Source organism: Otolemur garnettii, unplaced genomic scaffold (genome assembly GCF_000181295.1).
Source record: "Otolemur garnettii isolate 467f Iridium unplaced genomic scaffold, OtoGar3 scaffold00163, whole genome shotgun sequence".
In the NCBI taxonomy this organism is placed as follows: Eukaryota; Metazoa; Chordata; class Mammalia; order Primates; family Galagidae; genus Otolemur; species Otolemur garnettii.
In genome coordinates this window covers 2,287,783-2,309,457 of record NW_003852558.1, presented here as the reverse complement: position 1 = coordinate 2,309,457, position 21,675 = coordinate 2,287,783, and the positions used below count along the sequence as shown (strand labels likewise).

Here is a 21,675-nt window from a genome sequence, read left to right as displayed (position 1 = left end):
CGGGTGCGCCGCGGGGCCGGGCCTCGGAGCCCGGGGAGGGGACGAGGGGCGGGTGCGGGGCGGTGCCCGGCTCACGTGGGCGGGCGGGAGCAGCTGAAGGTTCGCTCAGGAGCCTGGGCTGTCCTCTCGCGCGCGGCGCTGGCCGGGGCGGCGGCGGCGAAAGAGGAGGAGGAGGAGGAGGAAGGCAGCGGTGGCGGCGGCAAAAGAGGAGGGAGGACGGGGGCGGCGTCGGACTGGAGCCGAGCGGCGGCGCGAGCTGCCCGGGGCGCTGTCGTGAGCTCGCCCGCCGGGCCCCCACCCCCGAGCTACACCCTGCCGTGCCCAGCACTGCCCGCGTCCGTGCCCCCGCGGGGAGCGCGCCGGGGCTGCCCCCCGAATGACGGGCGGAAGGTTCGACTTCGACGATGGCGGCACCTACTGCGGCGGCTGGGAGGAGGGCAAGGCGCACGGGCATGGCATCTGCACGGGGCCCAAGGGCCAGGGCGAGTACTCCGGCTCCTGGTCGCACGGCTTCGAGGTGGTCGGAGGCTACACCTGGCCCAGCGGCAACACCTACCAGGGATACTGGGCGCAGGGCAAGCGGCACGGGCTGGGGGTGGAGACGAAGGGCAAGTGGATGTACCGGGGGGAGTGGTCACATGGTTTCAAGGGGCGCTACGGGGTCCGGCAGAGCCTGTGCACCCCCGCTCGCTACGAGGGTACCTGGAGTAACGGGCTGCAGGACGGGTACGGCGTGGAGACCTACGGGGACGGAGGTGAGCGGCGTCGCATGTGACTAGGCTGCCCCGCGAGCTGGCGCGGTGGGCTTTGCCCCGACTGCGGGGAGGGCGCGAGGCGCACGTGTCCGGAAACGCGCCAAAACACCTGGGGCAGCCTCCCACCCATCTCCCGCACCCTGCCTTCCCAGGAGGGTGCGTTGGGACCGGACTGGAGCGCTAGAGTTCGAGCTGACCCGGTTCTTGGAGCCGGCGGTGTGTCCACACCCAGGGGAGCGAGGCGTGAATATACCTGGCCGGCGCCAGCGCTTCACTGCCACCAGGAGGGAGCGCCGCCCGGGAGGGTTGGGCCGGGGAGAGGACGCTGTCACTTGAGCCAGTCACATTACGTTCTTGATCCCTCCCTCTCCCGGCCGGGTTTGAAATCGCCACTCCCAAGGAGTTAGAGCAAACGCCCTGGGCTTGAGAGGCCGGCGGTCGGTGCTGACCGCTCCCCGGATTGGTTTCACGTGGAGTCGTATTTCGCTTCTGGTCCTCTAGTAGCCTAAAGATAGAAGCCAGAACCCCATAACTAGGATGTTGGGGAATTAGTGTACCCCTAAATTATCATTTAGGGGAGAGGTACATTTGGAAATGTCATAATTAATGAAAACATAGAGGCCGCCCGATGCAGGTGGGGTTCAGAGAGTGAAGTTCTTAGTTTTCTTTGAGTTCCTTAGAGTATTGGTTTTCATTCAAAAGAACAGCAGTCTTCGTTGACCGAGAGACCTTTGGACAAATTATTAGGGAAGTATTTTAGAAATGGTCAATAAAGGGTACATTTTTACAAATACAATAAAAGGTATGTTCCTGTACCACCTAAGTTAGTAGCTACTGTACTGAGAATAGCAGTACTGAAACGCCGATTTGCATTAAGGTGTGTGACCTAACTATGCCTGACTGTGAACAAAAATCACCTTATTTTAATATTTAACAATATTTGCAAAAGGAATTATAAATAGGATGAAAGTTTCTTTTTTAATTAGGAAAAGTGTATATCATCGAAACAGGTGTCAAAACCTCATGAAATTTCCTTGTATAAGTTGAGGGATGAATGGCTTATGCTTTGGGCAAAGTACGTTTTCTGATAATAAACATAATCACAGTTAATTGAAAAGGGTTGTAGGAGGCGATGTCACCTTTTGGAATTAAGCAGCTCAGAGTTGGAGGTTATTAAAGGGATCCAATTAAAAGTTTCTCCAGCCCACTGCAACCTCAGTTATGCCATTGCTTATATAAAAGCTTATACAATTTGTACACTTCACTGACTCAGAACATTCCGGCTGTGTTTCAAATGCAAAACGACAGAATGGTAGGACTTGCTAAAATGGACAGCTTTTCATCCTACAGTATAAATAAAAGATAGGGTTCTCATGGAGTAAAAGAAAGGGAAAAAAAACTTTCTCTGATACTTTTCTCTGGGTTGTGTGAGTCCCAAGTTCCACAGCGGTTAATTAGAGCCCTTAAACGTTCTGAATGGGCATGAAGTGCCTTGGTTGACAGCCCTATAAATATGTTAGCTTGTGTGTGACCAGATTTTATTAGAGGCCCCAGCTCTACTGTATAACTAAATTCCATGCTCAAAAGTGGAATGCAAAATTTATTCTTTAAATATGTGCTTTATTTTGTAACCATTTAAGAAGTCCATGGCTAGTCCTTTCACTTCAGTTTTGGAAGGCAAAAAATAGTCATCTTTTAAAGTTATTATTCATTAAACAAACTCTTGGTTTAAAGTATTCGTTATACCTAGTAATCAAAATATATATAGCACAGTAAAGGCTGTCTGTGTACATGCTGTAGAGCCCAACTAAGTATCCAGGATGACTTTGTGAATAATCTGCCTTCTGTTTTAAAACAAACTTTTAAAAATTAAAAATAGTTAAAATTTGGCATCGCCATAGTACTGTGGTTTTCTATTTCTACCAAAAAAAAAAAAATCTAAAATACTACAAGTAGGAAAGAAAAAAAGAAACCTCTTAAAAATCACTATTGAAAGTCTACTGTGCTACTAAATATTCTGCTTTCTCTCATATGTTCCTTTATTTCATTAGAAAGCCCTTAATCATAATAGGGGAGTCTAAGTACACGTGTATTGCTATAACTTATTTCATACAAAAGTTTTGGCCAAAAGGAATATTACTTTATTTTCGCTAAATAGCTCTTTCGTCTCCACTCTCAATCAGATTCAAGGAAAATCTAATTCCATGTATTTTGTGGAGGAGGAAGGAAGCCGTAATTCTACACAAGTATCACTTAATGTATTAGTGATTTGTGTGTGAAGTGTGGTTGAAAAAGAAACCTTCCAAATAAGTTAGTACCCTCCTCAGGAAATCCAGAGCTAGGTACCTAGAATTTTTTGCGCAAATGCTGACTTGCTGTACTGTTTTTCTTTTTAACCTGTCATAAAACTATTCAAAACAATCTGGGAAGACGCATGTTTTATTAAGTAGCTGTACACCCATCCGTCACATATGAACTTAAGTTTGGCATGGTGCAGTGCAAATTTGAAAATCATTCCAAAACTGATGCCCACTACTGCAAGATTGTGTAGTTATAAAATGACTAGATCTAAAAAATTAGCTCCCAAACTAATACAACTCAAAACTGGTAAAAATAATAATAATAATTTCTATGCTTGTGAAATGCACATCTATATTTTAGGAATCGAGAAACTCATTAGAACTTTATGAAGCAGGTGGGTTCCAACTTCTCCCTGCTGCTCAAATAAGGAAATGAGCCCTTTTTCTCCTAGGCTCATTGACTAAACTAAACCTATTTTAAATTTCAGATGAACTACTAACAGTTTGAGTGTAAACTAGTTTCTAGCAATTCCACGGAGGAATGCTTTCAATATACTGTGATTTAGCAAAATGGGAGAGGAATGTGGCCAATGCTGTTGTCCCTGCCCTTCCCTGTTTGACAACAGAGACTTAAACTTTCTAATTATTGCTGTTGCCTTAAACAGCTTGGATTTTCAAACAGTATTTCTTTGGAAATTCTAAATCCAAGCCTTATTTTTGGAAATATCAGTTTAAGGAAACTAGCTGTTAGTTTCCCGTTAGTGTTAAAAATTTACCAAGAAAGTACGGTTGTGTTTAAAAAGTGCAAATACTTATTAATATCAAACAGCATGTCTACAAGTTTTAGCAAAATTAAGTTGTTTTTATAAAGAAAAAGGACATAGTTATAGCATTTGTGAACCAAATGAAATATTAAAAATAAGGTGGTTTATTTTATAATATGTGTGAGTCAGGCTGTATAACTTTTATACTAAAGAATTTATATTTTATATACAGGCAATATATATAAAGGAAAGGTCAAGTTGAAATTTTATAATTCTATTGAGGTGGTGTTGTTTGGTGATGGCTTAAATTCAGTAGGAAGCTTCTCAACTTAAAATGTTGTATGTGACTACCTTACCCTCTTGGGCTAATCCTTTTGAGAAAGCAGTGGTTCACTTACCTCCTTAGAAGTTCATAGATGTCAAGTTGAGACTTCACATCTACCCAGAACGTAACATTCATAGTATCAGACCCACTTCATATTTCCCTGTTGTCCTGCTATTGTCTATGACCACATGGACGATATGTCAAAATGAACAGAATAAGAAGATCGTTTTCACGTTGGTCAAAACTTTTGGGAGCCATTGTGGTTTTAACTTTTCAGATAATCAGCCCTTGTTAATACAGTAATCTAAATAACTAATATTGCTCGATGTTTTAAAAATAAATGCATTGGAAATTTATACATGGAAATAGAAATAGAAAATGCAGAGTGACTGCAGGGTAGATCTACATAATCAGAAATGGCAAAAGGTCAGGACAGACTAATGATGTATTTTCTGTGGTATTATGAATTGTTATGAATAACACAGAAGTAATTAAATTTTAAAATTTCCAGATAGCTTTCTTTGAGGGATACAATAATTTAAAATGTGCCTTTAATGAAAGGAAATGCCTGTGATTTGAAAAGAAACTTCTGAATTCCCTAATTTAACATTCATTTCCTCCTAAGATGATGTATCAGGTTATTTTTTTTAAATGTTTTTAAACATTTTAAAACATATTGAGAAGAAATACTTTAGGTTAGAGATTATCCTGTTCCTGAAAAGGCATATTTTTTGAAACAATACCCATAAAGTGTTAATGGAAACTGTCAAAGATACCTTTGTTCTGAGAAGTCCAAAATGATAAGAGGGGAAGGTTTCATCTGGACTTGTCTCAGCTATTTCAAGAGGAAAAAAAGCATGAATTCGGGAATTTTGTCTTCTCTTAAGAAGTAATTCCTGTCCTCGGGCGCTTCTAGTCTGTAATGCGATTCGCAGTGCAGTGGCAGAGGCTTGGGAAATCCATAGAGAATGTAGACGTGTGACAGGTAATATGCACAAAATTATTAAACAGATTGCTCATTTTTTTCATTAATGGTTCACTCAATTTAGGATATATATTTTTTTCATGTCAAATTTGGCTCAGAAAGGTTTACCCAAATCTAAATTTCAGCCCTGGATATTTAAAATTGTCCCTACTCTAAAAAAAAAAAATAAAATGAACACAGAAAACTTAAGATACCCGTGTGACCCATGTTCCAAGATCAATGATAATTATTTTGTCTTTGTGGCTGCTGGAATGTTATACTGACATAGACCTCAAAGTCATTTTTAGAGTTTTTTAGCGAAATTAGTCAAATTAGAACAAAATGTACAAATTGAATTCATTTCATCTTCTACAGTTGTACTGCCTTCCTAAGAGGGATTTTTTTTTTCTGATATGTTAATGTCAGGGGGAATATTATTTCCTAATGATCCCTCTTTTGTATTAGGAAAGTAGTGGTTTGCATCTGAAAATTCGTTGAGTGAAAAGCAAAAATTATCACAGACCATTGGAAGATTCTATACAATTGCATTAAAATCATAGACTTCCAAATTACAGGGCAGGGATTCACAGATAATAGCAAGCATCCCTTAGGGTTGGCTTGGGAATGTGGGGCATTTGACTTTGGGCCTGCCTGTCCTGTGCTCTGTGGCCATGCAGGGCGCACCGGATGGCTGCAGGTGATCTATCGCCCCCTTCTGACCCTTACTCACACTGTGCTTTCTTGTGGTCTCTCAAAGGTACCTACCAGGGCCAGTGGGCCGGAGGCATGCGGCATGGCTATGGTGTGCGCCAGAGCGTGCCCTATGGCATGGCCACGGTGATCCGCTCGCCCCTGCGCACCTCGCTGGCCTCGCTGCGCAGTGAGCAGAGCAACGGCAGCGTGCTCCATGATGCCGCGGCCGCCGCCGACAGCCCGGCTGGCACCCGAGGCGGCTTCGTCCTCAACTTCCACACTGACATCGAGCTCGGGGGCAAGAAAAAGGGCGGCCTCTTCCGAAGGGGCTCCCTTCTTGGAAGCATGAAACTCCGCAAGTCGGAATCCAAGTCTTCCATCTCCAGCAAGCGCAGCTCTGTCCGCAGCGACGCGGCCATGAGCAGAATTAGTTCCAGCGATGCCAACTCCACGATAAGCTTTGGCGACGTAGATTGTGATTTTTGCCCCGTGGAAGACCACGTGGACGCCACCACCACCGAAACCTACATGGGCGAGTGGAAGAACGACAAGCGCAATGGGTTTGGCGTCAGCGAGCGCTCCAACGGCATGAAGTACGAAGGCGAGTGGGCAAACAACAAGAGGCATGGATATGGCTGTACCGTGTTTCCTGACGGCTCCAAAGAAGAGGGAAAATACAAAAATAATATTCTGGTCCGTGGAATAAGGAAGCAGCTTATACCAATAAGAAATACAAAAACTAGGGAGAAGGTGGACAGAGCAATTGAAGGAGCGCAAAGGGCAGCGGCCATGGCGAGAACCAAAGTGGAGATAGCAAATTCAAGGTAAGTACATGTAGGGGGTTGCCAGGGTCGGTCAGAACAGTGTGATATCAAAAATTAGGTCTGTCAGTCTGCTGGTGACATTACCAAATGGGGTCTACAACTGCCAAAAAATCAAAGGTGAGATTAAGTCCCCTAGAATGAGAGTAGAAATGGACCCGTACTGTTCTGAAACTGCTATTCTCAAAAAGAAATGTTGAAAGCACAGTGAAATCCCCTAACTGTTCTAAATTACTCTCCTAATAAGCACCTTGAAGGAATGTGCTCAGACTCTGCACATCTTCCTGAATCTAGAAAGTTGTATGTTTAAAGGACGCTGAAATGCTGCCCCAGAGAGCCAGAAAGAAAATATCAATCCACGGGGAAACCTTCCTAGTATGAAGTATAGCTTCATTCTGATGTTTAAGTTGGAGGTGTGTACATCATCCCCTATAAAATTATCCTAATTCAGAAAATGCAGATTCTGCTTATTGAAATCTCACAGGTAAAGTTTGTTTTTAGCCACCAAGATGTAGGTATGGACAGTGTGGTAAGTTAACATGACAATCTAGCATGCATTGTTTGAAACAACAGAGCTTGTCTACGTGGGGAGGGCAAGTAAACTAAGGCTCACAAGAATCATCACATTCTATGCAGGAGAGATTAGATCACTGGTATATTAAAAGGAAAGGGGTGGAGGGAACCTGACGTAGACAGATGGGACTCTCAATGTGCCAAGGTTGGAAGAAAGAGCAGTAGAGAAGGGCTGGCATGAGGAGGAGAAAGCGGCTGGATAATAGATTGACAAGTGGGGGGTATGTGGGCACACAGGACTTATGTGCTGGAACTTTTACCATTAAATAGCTGGTTTCAGGGATCCAGTGAGAGGGATAGAGAAATCTATTGCGAGTGAACATTATAGATCAGACAAAAAGGGAAAAGGGGTGGTTGTAAATGGAAAATTTTATTTTTAGGCTTTAGTGGGTACTGATTGGCCATAGTTTTTTGTGACTTGAGGCATAAATTTAGTATAGAATATTAAAAATCTGTTCCTGTTTCAGTAATACTCTCCCAGAGAAGTGAACCTCTTTTTGAAACCACAAAATACTAATATGTTTCCAGACTGTTTTCTTAGTATCGAATCAATAAGGCCCACTTTGAGCCATATGAAATGTATGATATTTGAACTTTTTAATGGGAAAAAAATGATTTCATATGGTTCAATTTAATACAGACTTCTGAAGTTCTTTCTTTAAATATTCGTATTAAAATTTAGAGCTACTAAATAAAAGTGGTCACTTTTTTTGCATTGTTTTTAGATATATATTACATTAAAAGTCCTGAAAGTTTTCATCTTTACCCCAAATTCTATTTTAAAGTTAATATTTATTAATAAATACAGACTTTCATGGAAGAGTCTCTGTCTGCCCACTCTTCCCTACCAAGCATCTTTTATTTTAGGTCGTCATTTTTGCTGATCACCAAGTATTGGGTCTACTTTGCTTTTCAGTTTGCTTGTGGACAGGGTACTTGGCACAGCTAATCTTGCTGGCTGGCTTTTAGAGCTGGGGATACACCTTGTGTTAAGCCCTAGTCACTAGTTTGAAATGCACATTTGGATTCTTCCATTTTCTTTTCACCTCTTAGTAACAGAGGCAGTTCAGTCTTGGCAGGTGAGAGATATATCTGGGTAGAACACATTAACAGATTATTCTAATTATTGACTTCTTATGATTAGTTTACACTGGAGGAATCTACATAACAGAAAGGCACAAGTGATGCAAACAGTGGTCTGTGATTAGTGTAGTGTCATAAAACTTAGCCAAGTTACCCACCATTTTCCCTGTTGAAAGTCTTTTGAAGGTAATATGTGGCTTTAGAGTACTGTATTATATAGTTATAATCAAGAAATCGTTAGCTTAAGACCTTATACTTTAAGCCAGTTAAATACTTCAGAAAGATTTCCCTAAGCCAGCGGTTCTCAATCTATGGGTTACGACCCACAGGAACTATATTGAAGGGCCATGGCATTAGGAAAGTTGAGAACCACTGCCCTAAACTATTTTGGGAAAAAAAAAATTCATTATAGTAAGTAAAATAAGCCAGTCACTGAAAAACAAATACTGCATGGTCCCACTTTGATGAGGTATCTGAAGTGCTCAAACTTAGAGACTAAAATGGTGGTTGCCAGGAACTGGAGGGAGCACAAATCTGACTATTCAACAGATATAAAGTTTCAGTTATGCAACCACCATACAGAGATCTGCATACAGCATTGTGCCTGTGGTTAACAATATTGTGTTGTACATTTAAAAATGTCTTAAGAATAAGTCTCAGAGGCTTGGCACCTGCAGCTCAGTGGTTAGGGTGCCAGCCATCTACACCAGGGCTCAGTGGGTTCAAACCCAGCTGGGCCTGCTAAACAACAGTAACAAGTACAACAAAAAATAGCTGGGCGTTGTAGTGGGCACCTATTGTCCCAGTTACTTCGGAAGCTGAGGCAAAGAGAATCACTTAAGCCCAAGAGTTGGAGGTTGCTATGAGCTGTGATGCCCTGGCGCTCTACCAATGGTGACAAACTGAGATACTATCTCAAAGAAAAAGCCTAAGTCTTATGGTACATATTCTTTAATTAAAAAAATAGTTTGGCTCTCACAATAGGCAAATTAAAATTTAAAAATTCAATTATCTTAATACAGAATGTCAACTGTTTTAGACAACTATTTTAATTAATATTTTAATTAAATAGTTCAATTACTAATTAATAGTTTAATAGACTACTATTTTAAATTGTACACAAACTTTATGGACACTCTGTACTTTCACTGTTTTAGTCTTTTTCCAGATTCCTTGATACACATATAATGAATACTTCAGATGTAGAGCTTTGCAACTTGTTTTTGGAGAAAATACCTGAAGGACTGATACTCTCCTAATAATAGTTCTGAGTTTAGAGTTCAGTCTTTAAAAAACTTTTTCAAAAAGTAGACAGATTCTCTTAAGGTTTTAGAGATTACTCCCTTGGGAAAAGGACTTCTAAGTACGTTAATTGTCATAAACTGTAGCTCTTTACAATGCCAGAGTATTTGCACAGTCCTTCCTGGCCCCCCTACAGTTGCTGTTACTACCGTTTTTAAAAGTATTATTACCTGAGCAGGTTGGCATGTACCTCTGGTCCCAGCTACTCAGGAGGTTGAGGCAGGAGGATCACTTGAGCCCAGGAGTTTGAGGTTGCTATGAGCTATGATGACACCACTGTACTCTAGTCCTAGACAACACAGCTGGACTCTGTCTCAAAAAAAAAAAATTTAAATATTGACAACTTGAGAACATATAGCAGTTCTCTTCCTGGCCCAGTCCAGTAACAACAGAGTAAGCACTAGAAACTGAGAGTTCTGGCAGCAGCTGCTATCAACAAAAAAAGATGATCAGTTAATAGTTACTGGCCAGGCAATGCCCATAGCTCAGTGGGTAGGGCTCCGGCCACATACACCCAGGCTGGCGGGTTCAAACACTGCCCAGACCAGCTGAAACAACAATGACAAGGGCAACAACAAAATAGCCGGACATTGTGGCGGGTGCCTGTATTCCCAGCTACTTGGGAGGCTGAGGCAAGAGAATCACTTAAGCCCAGGAGTGAGCTGTGACACCACGGCACTGTCTCAAAAAAAAATTTATTGGCCAGTTTGTCCACACAATTGCTATTCTGTCTCTGTTATTTCTTTGCTTTAGAGACTTTTGTTTGTTTCTTAAGTCCCAGGGAAATGGACCTGCTGTTGTACTGTCACCCTGTTTTATCTTAGAGCAAAACCTCAAATTGTTCTGAAGGGGAAATAATTGTATTATCTAACAATGTCTCCAGGAGACACAGAACCGACCATTTTTGTCTCAAAGATTCAAGAAAACACAGTAGATCAGAGAATCAAAGCAAAGGTCCCCAGAAGAGGGAGTGGTGTTGCTCCTCAGTAAACACTCAGGAGGCTTGTTTTGAAAAGCTTATTAGGGGCTCCAATTTAATTCTGATAGGTCAGGGAATATGGGGATAATGTCACAGCTATTAGATAAAAAACAACACATAGTAAATAGTTACTAAACTTTAGCACTTAAAGAGTCAAGACCATAAGGCTTGCTAATAATTTACTGCCTCCTAGAGCTTTTTTTAAGGTCTCTGCCATGATCCAAAAAGTATTATATTTGTAAGATTTAGTGAAATTTTATTTTCCTTTAATCATGGTCCAAAGGGTGAAAATAATCGCCTGAGATTGAGAAAGGGTCTTTAAGAAATGTTGAAGAGGACAGAGAACAACTCTGAATGTTGTAAGAAATAAGCCTACCAAAACCTACCACTGCTTACCAAATCAGCATTGCCAAAGCTGCTCCATCCAGTGGTGGCCAGACTGTTTCCAGTCATGGCATCCCAGCCACTTTGTAGATGAAGACGCTACCTGAGACAGATGTTGGGACTGAGGAGAGTCGGGCCAGCACCCAAGCCATCTGGCCTCACTGGTCTTTCCTGCATCAGTCAGTCTTCAACCTTGGTAGCAACTTAGTCAACCAAACTCTTTTGAGTCACAGGAGTGCTATTTACAGACTTACAACAAGAATGTCCCACCCCACCCCTGTACGCTCACTTTACTTTCTAGAAAATAAAATGAGCAGAATCTCTTTTGTTACAGAATACTCAAGGCCCCCAATCTCAGATCTGGAAGGGCCACGGGAGAGTGTCTGGTCCAAGGCCTTCACATCCAGAGACAGGCTCTGCCCAAGGTCACGCTGCTGTCTCTGTTGTTTCCATTCTGTCTCTTAGGTATTCAGTTTTTATTCCTTTAGTCCTTACCTCTAGTCATTTCAGTTACATTTCTCACTTGCTCAATTTTTATTCCATCAACTCTTGTCTCTAATAATTCCTTAACTGAGATGTGTTCCTTGAGAAAAACATTTTAAGGAAGAATTTTAAAATAAGACATTTGGTTGATATAATCAATAAGAAGTGACCTGTACAGAACCCTGCATACATGGAAATGAATAGATCGCTTAGGAAGGGGTACAGACAAAAGTGGGGCTTTGGGGGAGATTTGGGCCTGAGAACAAGTAATTGTTACGTGAGAGGACTCAAGATCGAGAGTAGAAGGGATGGGAGAGAGGCAGCCTAAACCTCAGTCTTGTACTGGCCTTGTTGTGTCAGACAGATGAGAAGAAACACTGTAAAGGGCGGAGGTCAGCAGGCAGGGAGCAGTAACTTCCATTCCGCGAACTTTCAGTGACTCTGCCACCAGCTTCACTGGGCAGGGAAGCTCTCTGGTGCTTGCCTGGGCAGGTTCCCAGCACTACGGTGAGGCGTCAGTGGTCAGCCAGTTGTGTGAGACTGTGCTGCGCCTGTTGCCAACCTCTCCCTGACTATTAGAGCCACTTTAGGTGACAACAGTGGCACCTAACAGGTAATGTAAGAAGAAGTCCTCTCTTGCCCAGACCACAGCTAAAGATCAGACTCCATGTTTGGTAGTTTTGGACTTAAATATTAAGATGATGTATAATTTTCCTGTAGTTTTAAAAACTCCTCGTACTTTTATATTTAAAAAAAAAAAAAAAAAGATGTATTACAGTTTCATACCTCTCTGCCCACCTTGCCCCCCATGCTCAGAATGGTTCAGTCATGCCAGCTTGCTCTCACTCGGGAGGAGGGCCTTGGCTCTTCCCTACCCTCTGCCTGGCACCCTTGCTCACTGCTTGGACCTCACTCACGTTTGAGCAGAAAGTCTCTTTATGGATAGTTTCCTATCTCTATTCCCTTCTGCCTTACTTCTGTCACTTTCAGTCCTAGTAAATTAAATCCTCCCATCAGTATCAATCAGTGGTTCTCAATCTTCCTAATGCCACAATCCTTTAATACAGTTCCAGTGGGTCATGACCCACAGGTTGAGAACCACTGGTCTAAATTGTGATCGTATTTCAGAATATCTGTTGAATGTTTCTCTCTCTGGATTAGGAGAGATGGACCTACTCTGAAGGCAGCTTCACTCACTTTTGTAAACCCAGGAGTGAGCTTGAATCAGAGTGAGTTAGTAAGTACTGTAGTAAATGCTTGGTGAATGAGTGAATTAGGGGCTCACAACTTAGGGTATGAACGCTACCAGTGCTTCCAATTTCCTTTTGCTAAGCATTTATAAACCACAGTGTTCAGGACAGAAACTGAGCTCTAATAATTCATCGTGCTGTAGTCTGACAATAGTCAAGATTCTTTAGTTTAAGTCAATATCATTGTAAGGCATGGCCAGGGAATAAAAGCTTCAGGTTAAACCAAACTGTTATCTCCTTTCTTACCGGTAATGACCTGGTCCAGTAATACAAATGAAGAAACTCCTGAATGTCAACTTACGTGAACTCTAATGACAGTGGCTCACCCTGTGCGCTCAACATCACCAAAACCTCTAATAAGTCAGAACAGGAGAGCTTATTGTCTGTTCTTTTTTCTTTGGGGAGGGACAGTTATTTCAAAATATTAAAGGGGTATAAATGTTTTAGTTCACATAGATCACTTTTGTAATTCTTGAGTCCCAGCTAAAGGGGCATCTTTTAAAAATCTGAGTTTGCCCAATGTTTAGCTGTCTTTGTTTACTTTTGAAAGTTTTCTGTGCCCTGCCACTTTTTAGAGTCATTTTTCTTAGGCTCAAATCATATTCAGTTTACCACATAAAGCCGGTGGGGATAGACAGAACAGTCTTTCACACAGTCGTCTGACTTGATTCACACTTCATGTATTAGTAATTAAAACCCGAAGTCAGCCATGAGTCAGTGCACGTTATGGTTCCAAATTAAACTGGCTACTACCAATTTTAGGAAAAAGCTCATTCCCTGCCAAGTTATCGTGAAGGGCCAGAACTCTGAAATTCTTCAATTCTGTTGGACAAAAGGATTCTATTTTGCAAATCAAAATGAATAGTTTATATATACTGTTTCTCTTCTGGAATGATAATTATATTTTTTAAAAGGAATTTTAGATTACCTTTTCCATGGATTTTTGTCTGTCTTTTTCTTCTACTAGACTGCTTTTCAGTTACTAGCACAAGTAATTTTCATGGGAAGGAGAAATTCTGCTATCTTGTAAGTCATTTTGATGAAGAGATGGTTAAACAGGTAAAGAATTTCAGGTGGGAGTTTACAGTAAGGAGACCATCCGTTATTTAGTCATACTGCCTGTGTTCTTCCGTTTCTGCACCTTAGCTCCCTGTCGCCCTTTCCAGGTGTTACAACCAGGGTTTCTAAGAACAAATTCCAGACTTGGTTAAAACAGACTCTGAGGCTGAGAAAAGTTATAGAGAACAAGGACCAGTGCTTGTCTCACCCTTCCTACAGGGTGGTTTTGAAGACTGAATGAGAGAGTCCGTATCACAGGGCTTTGCAAATGGTAAATCACTACATCCCCATTAGGTTTAGGAAAATGCTCTGATTTCAGAAGACCAAGAAGCCAGACTGGATAGAGGCAAAGAGGGAGTGAGGAGGGAAGGCTCAGGAACAAAAATAGGGATAAGCAAAGGAAAGGAGTTAAATCCAGGAAGCCTGACCACCTGTGTTCAGTTGTGGGCATGTAGCAAAACTCAGGCCATTTCCAGCCTCAAATCTGTGCAAAGTCAACAGACAATTTAATTGAAGACTAAAAAGAAAGTAACCAAGGAAATGGCATTTGTGTTTGTGTCAAGCTGTGCTGGGTACTATTGGGAAGATGATATAGGTAGTCATACTATATATTAGTAGGTAACCCTCATTGTTTTATATTTTATATTATTTTTGTTCTGATTTTTGTATTGCATATATAATTTTCAAATACACATTTCTCCTCTTTACCAAAGAATGCTCATTCCCCAGGGGAGAAAGCGAGGACCTTGCTCTAACTTTAATTTTTCTCTAGGCTGTTGAAAGAAAGTTATTGAGAGTCTCTCCGTGTGGGTGTGCAGAGGGAGCAGCTGAAACCAGAAAGATGACCTAGGTGTCAGCTCTGTCCTCCCCCCAGCAAGGGGGAGGGGCTAGGCAGGGTATAATAGCACTCAGGTATAACTTGGGAAGACAGTGAAATTCCTACAACCAGCTGCTGTCCTTTGACTCTGATGTTGTACCAGTCACCATGTAACAGGCCATTACACATAACATGAGAACAGATTGTGTTATGACAACTTTGTAAAACTTCTTCAGGGTATGTTGTTTCTAAAGATTTTGCTTTGAAAAACCCTTCATCCAGCCCTCCAAAGTCCAAACCCATTCAGAGGCACTGAGGTGGGCATGTGTTTTCATGACTAATAAGTAGGTTAAAGCAAATACAAATTTTATGAAACTTAGCGTTAAACCATAATAAATCGGAAAGTCACAGACTTCCTATTCTATTCCTTCCTGAATAACTGAAAGTTATTCAGACTTTGAAGCGGTTAAAGATGTAGCATGGCCCTCCACCTTGATTAAGTACCAAGGAGGGCAGGGAGAAGATGCTCTGTATGGTGGGAGTGGGATATGAAATGATGCTCAGTTCTGCAGAGATCTCCTTAGTGAAAACTGGGAAAACAAAATGCCCAGGATGATGATAAGCCAGGTTTGGGAGGAACACATTGACCTACCTTGTTTTAAGTAGAAATCTGAACTTAGCTAGATAGTAAAAATTTCAACAGACTCACATCTCACACAGCTCTGAAATGGGATGCTTTTTCAATAATATAAATATGAAGAATGAAGGGCAGCAATTTCTTCTCAGTATAACTTCATTGGTAACAAAAACTCCTACTATTATGTTTTCTGGAAAGCCCCCCAAGATGTGATTGTGCTCATATTCTAGCCGTTCCCTGTGAATTTCAGCTTCAGCCTGGAGAAACTCTGTTTTCAGGCAGGTGGCAGAGTTCTGCGGACATGCTAACCACACTGGTAGACTCCCCCAAGCAGCAGCTGCCAGGCAGCCGAAGCACCCCGCTCAAAACTTTCCATTATGGATTAAGCTGACTCTGCCAATCTCACTTTACTCAAGACACCAAACTGGATGCTTGCAAGACTAGTGCCTTGCAAATCTTTGAGATGCTTTTCTTATTATAGATGAAATATGAACATTGTGTTTAGGAACAGGATCCAACAAATGCCAGAGGTATTTATGTAAGTCATTCAGCTTTAGTACAGCGGCCTCTTGGGAATAAAATCAAATCAGCTTTTCATAATTTCACCCTTCTATTTTAGTTGGTGTTTCACACTTAATATGTGTAATATGCTAAGTTCAAAATAATCTTCTTTCTTAGAAAATTAATAGGTAAGGAATCAAGATTACCTCCAATATAGTACAACCCTTTGGAGTCAGTCTTCTTAGAGCTTCTATTTGTGGGCCAAAAGACACTTACTTAAGCCAAATAAAATACAGCAATTCACTTTCTAGCACTTTTGAAACATTTTGTCAGAGATTAACAAATAATTTTATTATATTTTTCAAAAGTTTTAAAGAAGGTAAAAGTTTTAGTTTTACTTTATTGAGTCAATCACATTTTAATCACCAGTGCTTAGTCTAGCAGTGCGGCTGCTTAATTTTTTTTTTGCAGTTTTTGGCCAGGGCTGGGTTTGAACCCGCCATCTCCGGCATATGGGGCCGGCGCCCTACTCCTTTGAGCCACAGGCACCACCCTGCTGCTTAATTTTTTTATACTGGTATGGGTGCTTTTTTGAATTAGTATTTCAAGATTTCATACATTCTCTTCTACCCATCATAGAAGAGTTTGAGACACACATAGGAAGGCCACTAGACAAAACATGTGGCGCCAACATCCCACCTCAGCCAGCAGTCTGGAGTTCCAAGGTGAGAGTAGGGTAGTGACGGGGCTTTACCCACCCTCCCTCCAGCCTTGGCCACTTGTTCCCTCCTGGATAGTGTAGTGATTTGAAGATAAGTTGCACTGTGGACCTTAACTTATAAAGATGCATATTCCTGGGAAGGGTGGTACCTTTTGTCCTTGTCTAGCATCAACGTGCTAGTTAACACCTTGGTTAATTAGAAAAGGCACAGGAAGAGTAGCCCAGCTCATTTTATGAGAGTCACTTCTAATTTTAATCATTCTTGGTTGCATGAATCAATTACCTACCATATACATACAAAATCATGATTCAGACCTAGTCCTTTCCTTCGTGGAGTCTAGCTGGGTCAGATAAAAAATCAGATTGGCATCTTGCTTAGGTAGTGCATAGGAGGGGGCTTCCCCATGGCCTGGGCCTGGAGACAGGATTCCACAGGGATATGTAGGATGAGCCCCAGAGAGTGTGTGGGTGTTTTTCAGAAGAAGATGGAGGATGCAAAGGACAGTGGCCCACGTGTTTTTGTGGTATGATAATATGTGCAATGTGGTTGGACAAGAGTTGCTGGGAGAGGGGGCAGGTTGAGAGATTAGCAGGGACCCTTGGACCTATAAAAGGGAGCTTGGACATTATCCCAAGGATAGGGGAAAGCTATCAATAGGTCTTACTTAGGCAGAAGAAGTACATGATCATATTTAGAAAGGTCACCCTGGCTGCAAGTGGTATAGGTATTGGAGATCGATTAGTCACTGCTAACTAGTAATCTAGGTGAGAGCCTGTGGGTCAGGCTAACCAGTGGAAGTTGGGATGGAAGGAAGTAAATGTGTGGGTAAGAGCCTCCCACGCAGACTCGGGACTTGGTGCTGGTTGAGTAAATATGGTAAACCTATAAACCTCGAAAAGGAAGAGTCAGTGACTCCAGTTCCTGGCCTGGACAACTGGTCTGGTGTTGTTAGCAATTACTCAGAAAGACACCACACAAGAAGGGACAGGTTTAAGGAGGAAGATAAGTTTGGATTTTGACTTATTGAATTTTGAGATGGTAGCCCAAAAGATAACAGGGAAGATGGGTCTGGAACTCGGGGAAATTTGCAGTGTACTTACAGAGCTCGATCTAATCCCTGAGAAGCAAAGACTATAAGGGAATTCTGTGTATGTGAGAATAGACACAGCTCGTTTTAAGAAGTACAAGTAAAGCAATTCTCACATTAAGTGACCAGGAATGTGTTTCCTTGTAACACGTGTTTTTGGACATTCAGGCATCAGAATTTGTTTTTGGATTTGTAGAATTACGCTTTCTAAGATCTGTGCTCAAGGGACCTATCCAGTGAGCAAGATCAGTTGGGCTGTTTTTTTTTTCTTGGCAGCATAGTAGAAAAAAAAATGCCACTCTCACAAATTATTATGCTAAAGGAACATCAGTTGGCAAACATTTGTTTAGTGCCAGCTCTGTCCAAACACGGCGCTAGGCCCTGGAAATACAGAGATGAATAAGAAATACAACCAGTCATGAAAAGCAAATAACCCTACTGGTCCTTGCACGCTTCTGCAGCTGCAGCTGCTGTGGGGCTGCAGGCTGGAGGGACCCACTGGGAGGCACCTGGCCCAGCCTGAGTGAAGACACTTCACAGACACTTCCTTGGGACTCCTTACACAGCAGTGTTCTCTGAATGCCTCCACCCCCAGACCCCTGCCTTAGTTTAGCTCCTGTTAATCATTTGGGTTACACTCAAGGTCCATAGCTGGCATGGACTTAATTACAAAACCTAACAAAAGTAACTCTTCAAATAGACATTATAATTTACCCATAACGTAGGAATACTACCAGGAGAACATAACAAGAATTTTATAATGCCCAAGGGAAAATGACTAGGAGTTTCTTTAAAAAGTCAGAGAATTACTTTTTACATAGTCCATAAGGTAATAATTTGGGGTGGTAGTAGGATCTTTTTACCAATATTTGGGTACAGAGACATCGAAGTTAACTGTTAGCCTACTCAGGAGGCTGACGCCAGAGGATGGCTTGAACCCAGGATTTGAGGTAGCTGTGGTCTAGGCTGTCACCATGGCACGCTAGCCAGGCCAACAAAGGTAGACTTTGTCTCAAAAACAAACAAACAAAAAATCTCAAGACAAGGAAACAGCGTAGATGCTGCTAAGTGTTTCCCCTGGGAGTACGTGCCCTGCCTCTCTGGGTCTGTGGATAGGAATTTGGGTGATACCTTTTGGCAACATACAGAGCCAGCAGGTCTTGAGAGGTTACCTGGTCTGGACCTGCAGTGTGAACTTGGCATCTGTCTTCTCTTTTAATCCTGGCAACCCCGTGAGTCAGTAGGAAGTAAGGCATAGAAAGGTCACAAAGCGAGTGCACAACAGCAGGTGGGTCCGAGGCAGCGGAACATCAGAAACAGCAGAGCCCACGCCCTTCACCTCTGCTGGGTTTCAAGAATTGGGGTAGGAATTTTTTTTTTTCCTTGAACCCATGTACTCTGCTTAAGCTCATAAAAGATCTATCTGGGAGCAGTGTTACTTAGTCACATACTTCATTTTGCCACCATTTCATTTAATAAGATACATTTATCAGCCACACATCTTGTGGGCCAAACATAAACAGATAATGTCAACACAGTATGGTAAATTCTAAAAAAAACTACAAAAACCCCAAAGCAGGTAGAACCCTGAGTGCAGCCAGGCTGACCTGGCTCTTTGAAAGTGAGGGGAGATGATGCAGGAAGTGAATGGTGACAGGGTATTGCAGGTGGAAGGAAGAGCCTGGGCGGACGTTCAGCGTGTGTTGGGGGCTCCTGCAGGCAGTTGGGCCATGGAGCACTGTGTCCATGGGCAGTCCATCCACACCTGCAGTCTCCATGGGCAATCCATCCACACCTGCAGTCTCCATGGGCAGTCCATCCACACCCTGCAGTCTCCACGGGCAGTCCATCCATACCCTGCAGTCTCCACGGGCAGTCCATCCATACCCTGCAGCAGGTCACAAGGGGTGCTTAAAAATTCCTGGTCCTCCACCCCATAGTGCATTAATCTTTCTTTAAATGAGGCCTAGAAGCTTTACAAGCTTCCCAGGTTATTCTCAAGAACACTAAAGTTTCTGGTGGAGTTGGGATGTGATTGGAAACAAGATCTTGAAGATGTGGGAATCCAGTCTTCTACTGTTGGCTTTAGGGAATCTACAAAGGGATTTGAGCAGGGAGCCAGATGGATGGCCTGACTGCTTCATGGAAGAGGAATTTTAAGGGGGAAAAGCGACTAGAGGCCTGGTCTGTCGAGAGAGGTGATAAAGAACCTTGGGTAGAGATGGGAGAGACACAAGGGATAAAATTAGCAAGACTTGATGAACTAGAAATTGTGGGTAAGGAACAGAGGCAAATCTAAGAGGCTGTGTGACTGATAATCAATGCCCCTGTTAAGGTTGCTGAAAAGGCTCATTCGTTCCTAGCGTATGGGTGATTTATTTCAAACATATGAAACAGTCTCTCTGGATCTCTCTTCATTGATAAAACAGATATGAGGAAGTAGGAGACCTAAGTCTGGGCCTCCACGCCATGTGCATTCGGCTCCTTTTTGCCTGTTTTGAAACCTGACTTCACATAACAACACCAGTGGTATTTTTTATAGAATTTATTCAATTAGCAAATGTAGAATGTAGTGAAACATCATTGACCTTATACTTGTCCAACTCCAAATCTGCCCTAAATCAGAAGATGGTAGTTTGAAAGCAAAAATCTCCTGCTGTGTTCTTTTAGGAACAAGATTATAGTTACGACCATATAACCAAAATCGCTTTAACCTACCCATAAGCATTCCAGGAGTACAACTTGCCTACTGATCATCCTTGTTCCTTCCAGAAATGTCAGTAAATACTTCCACACGTAGTCCTGTGCTAGACCTAGAGGGAGAATAAGGAAGCCCAGGTCTTCCTTCACAAGCTCAGTCAGTCAGAGATAACCCATGCATGTAGGAAGTAGTTAAAAAGTTACATGGAGCAATTCAGCCAGCCCCACTGTTTATGGAGCAATTTAGCCAGCCCCTCTGCTGCCTCATTCCATAAAGGTTTTGAAGCAGTTTACATGAATGTCAGAATGGTTAGTCTTCTAGGAATTAAAAAGGAATAGATTGGCTTGTTTATAAAGCAGTTCCAAAGACTTCTTTTTACTTGGCCACATATCCTGGTGATGTTTTTCTTTTTTTTTTTTCTCATGTGACTGTGTGAATTTGACAGTAAAAGCATTTTGAAAAATGATTCTTCTTACTCTTCGCTATATCAAAATATCTTTACGCCCATTGTTGGAGTTATTGAACTCTGATTCTAGGGCAAGCAGATGTCAGTCACTAAGGTTTACAATGAAAACAAGGGTATGAACAGCATACTTAGCAATTTTCTTTCTTTTACTTTTTTTACTTTAGACTCGTCTGTAATGTGCTAATTTTGTGGTATTAAAAGTTCAGTTACTAAGCGTCATTGTTTAAAAGTTTTCTTTAAATTACAGTTGCTATATTTGTAGCAGTTGCAGAGATGCCACTGTATTCATTGCCCAATGATAAGATCTTAAAGGTATATCGAGGGGAATAGAAGGCATACTGCAACAAAGGAAGGAAAATAAAATGTCTGGAGCAAGCATCCCACTCCCCATAAACAGGGCTGGTGTAAACATGTGCAGCCCTAAAGAAATGACAAGTCATGAAAATAAAGAGACATTAAAGAGATGGCATGATTGTATGCCTGGTATGATTGTCGTATCTGGTGCCAGGTGGAGTTGGCCCGGAAGGACTTAACAAAGAATTTCGTCCTCAAACAACTTTTTTTTATTTTTTTTGAGGCAGAGCCTCCAGCTGTCTCCCTGGGTAGAGTGCTGTGGCATCACAGCTCACAGCAACCTCCAAGTCCTGGGCCCAAGCGAGTCTCCTGCCTCAGTCTCCCGAGTAGCTGGGACCACAGGCACCCGCCACAATGCCTGGCTATTTTTTGGTTGCAGCCATCATTGTTGTTTGGTGGGCCCGGGCTGGAATCAAACACCTTGAGTGTATGTGGCTGGCACCTTAGCTGCTTGAGCCATAGGCGCCAAGCCCTCAGGCAACATTTTGAAGGGAAACTAAGGCATATTTGTCACAGAAGCAGATGGAGGTTTTGGTAAGGGGCGGGGGCAGAGCCCTTGCGATGACTCACAGCCTGAAGAGAAGGAAAAGTCCTGTATCAAAGGCAGTAAAGATCACCAGGGCTCATTATCTGTGGGCAATATTGTCCTGGTGGT

At 42.4% G+C, this 21,675-nt stretch overlaps 1 protein-coding gene across 1 annotated transcript in view; it reads left to right on the top strand.

Moving 5' to 3' along the window:
- Positions 1-308: 308 nt before the first annotated feature.
- The window catches only part of JPH1 (junctophilin 1), an 81,496-nt gene continuing 60,129 nt past the window's right edge, over positions 309-21,675 (top strand). Inside the window, exons 1-2 of the mRNA XM_003800044.2 lie at positions 309-755; positions 5,866-6,625. Coding sequence (XP_003800092.1) covers positions 377-755; positions 5,866-6,625 — 1,139 coding nt within the window. The 5' untranslated portion in view covers positions 309-376. The remainder of the gene's footprint in view (positions 756-5,865; positions 6,626-21,675) is intronic.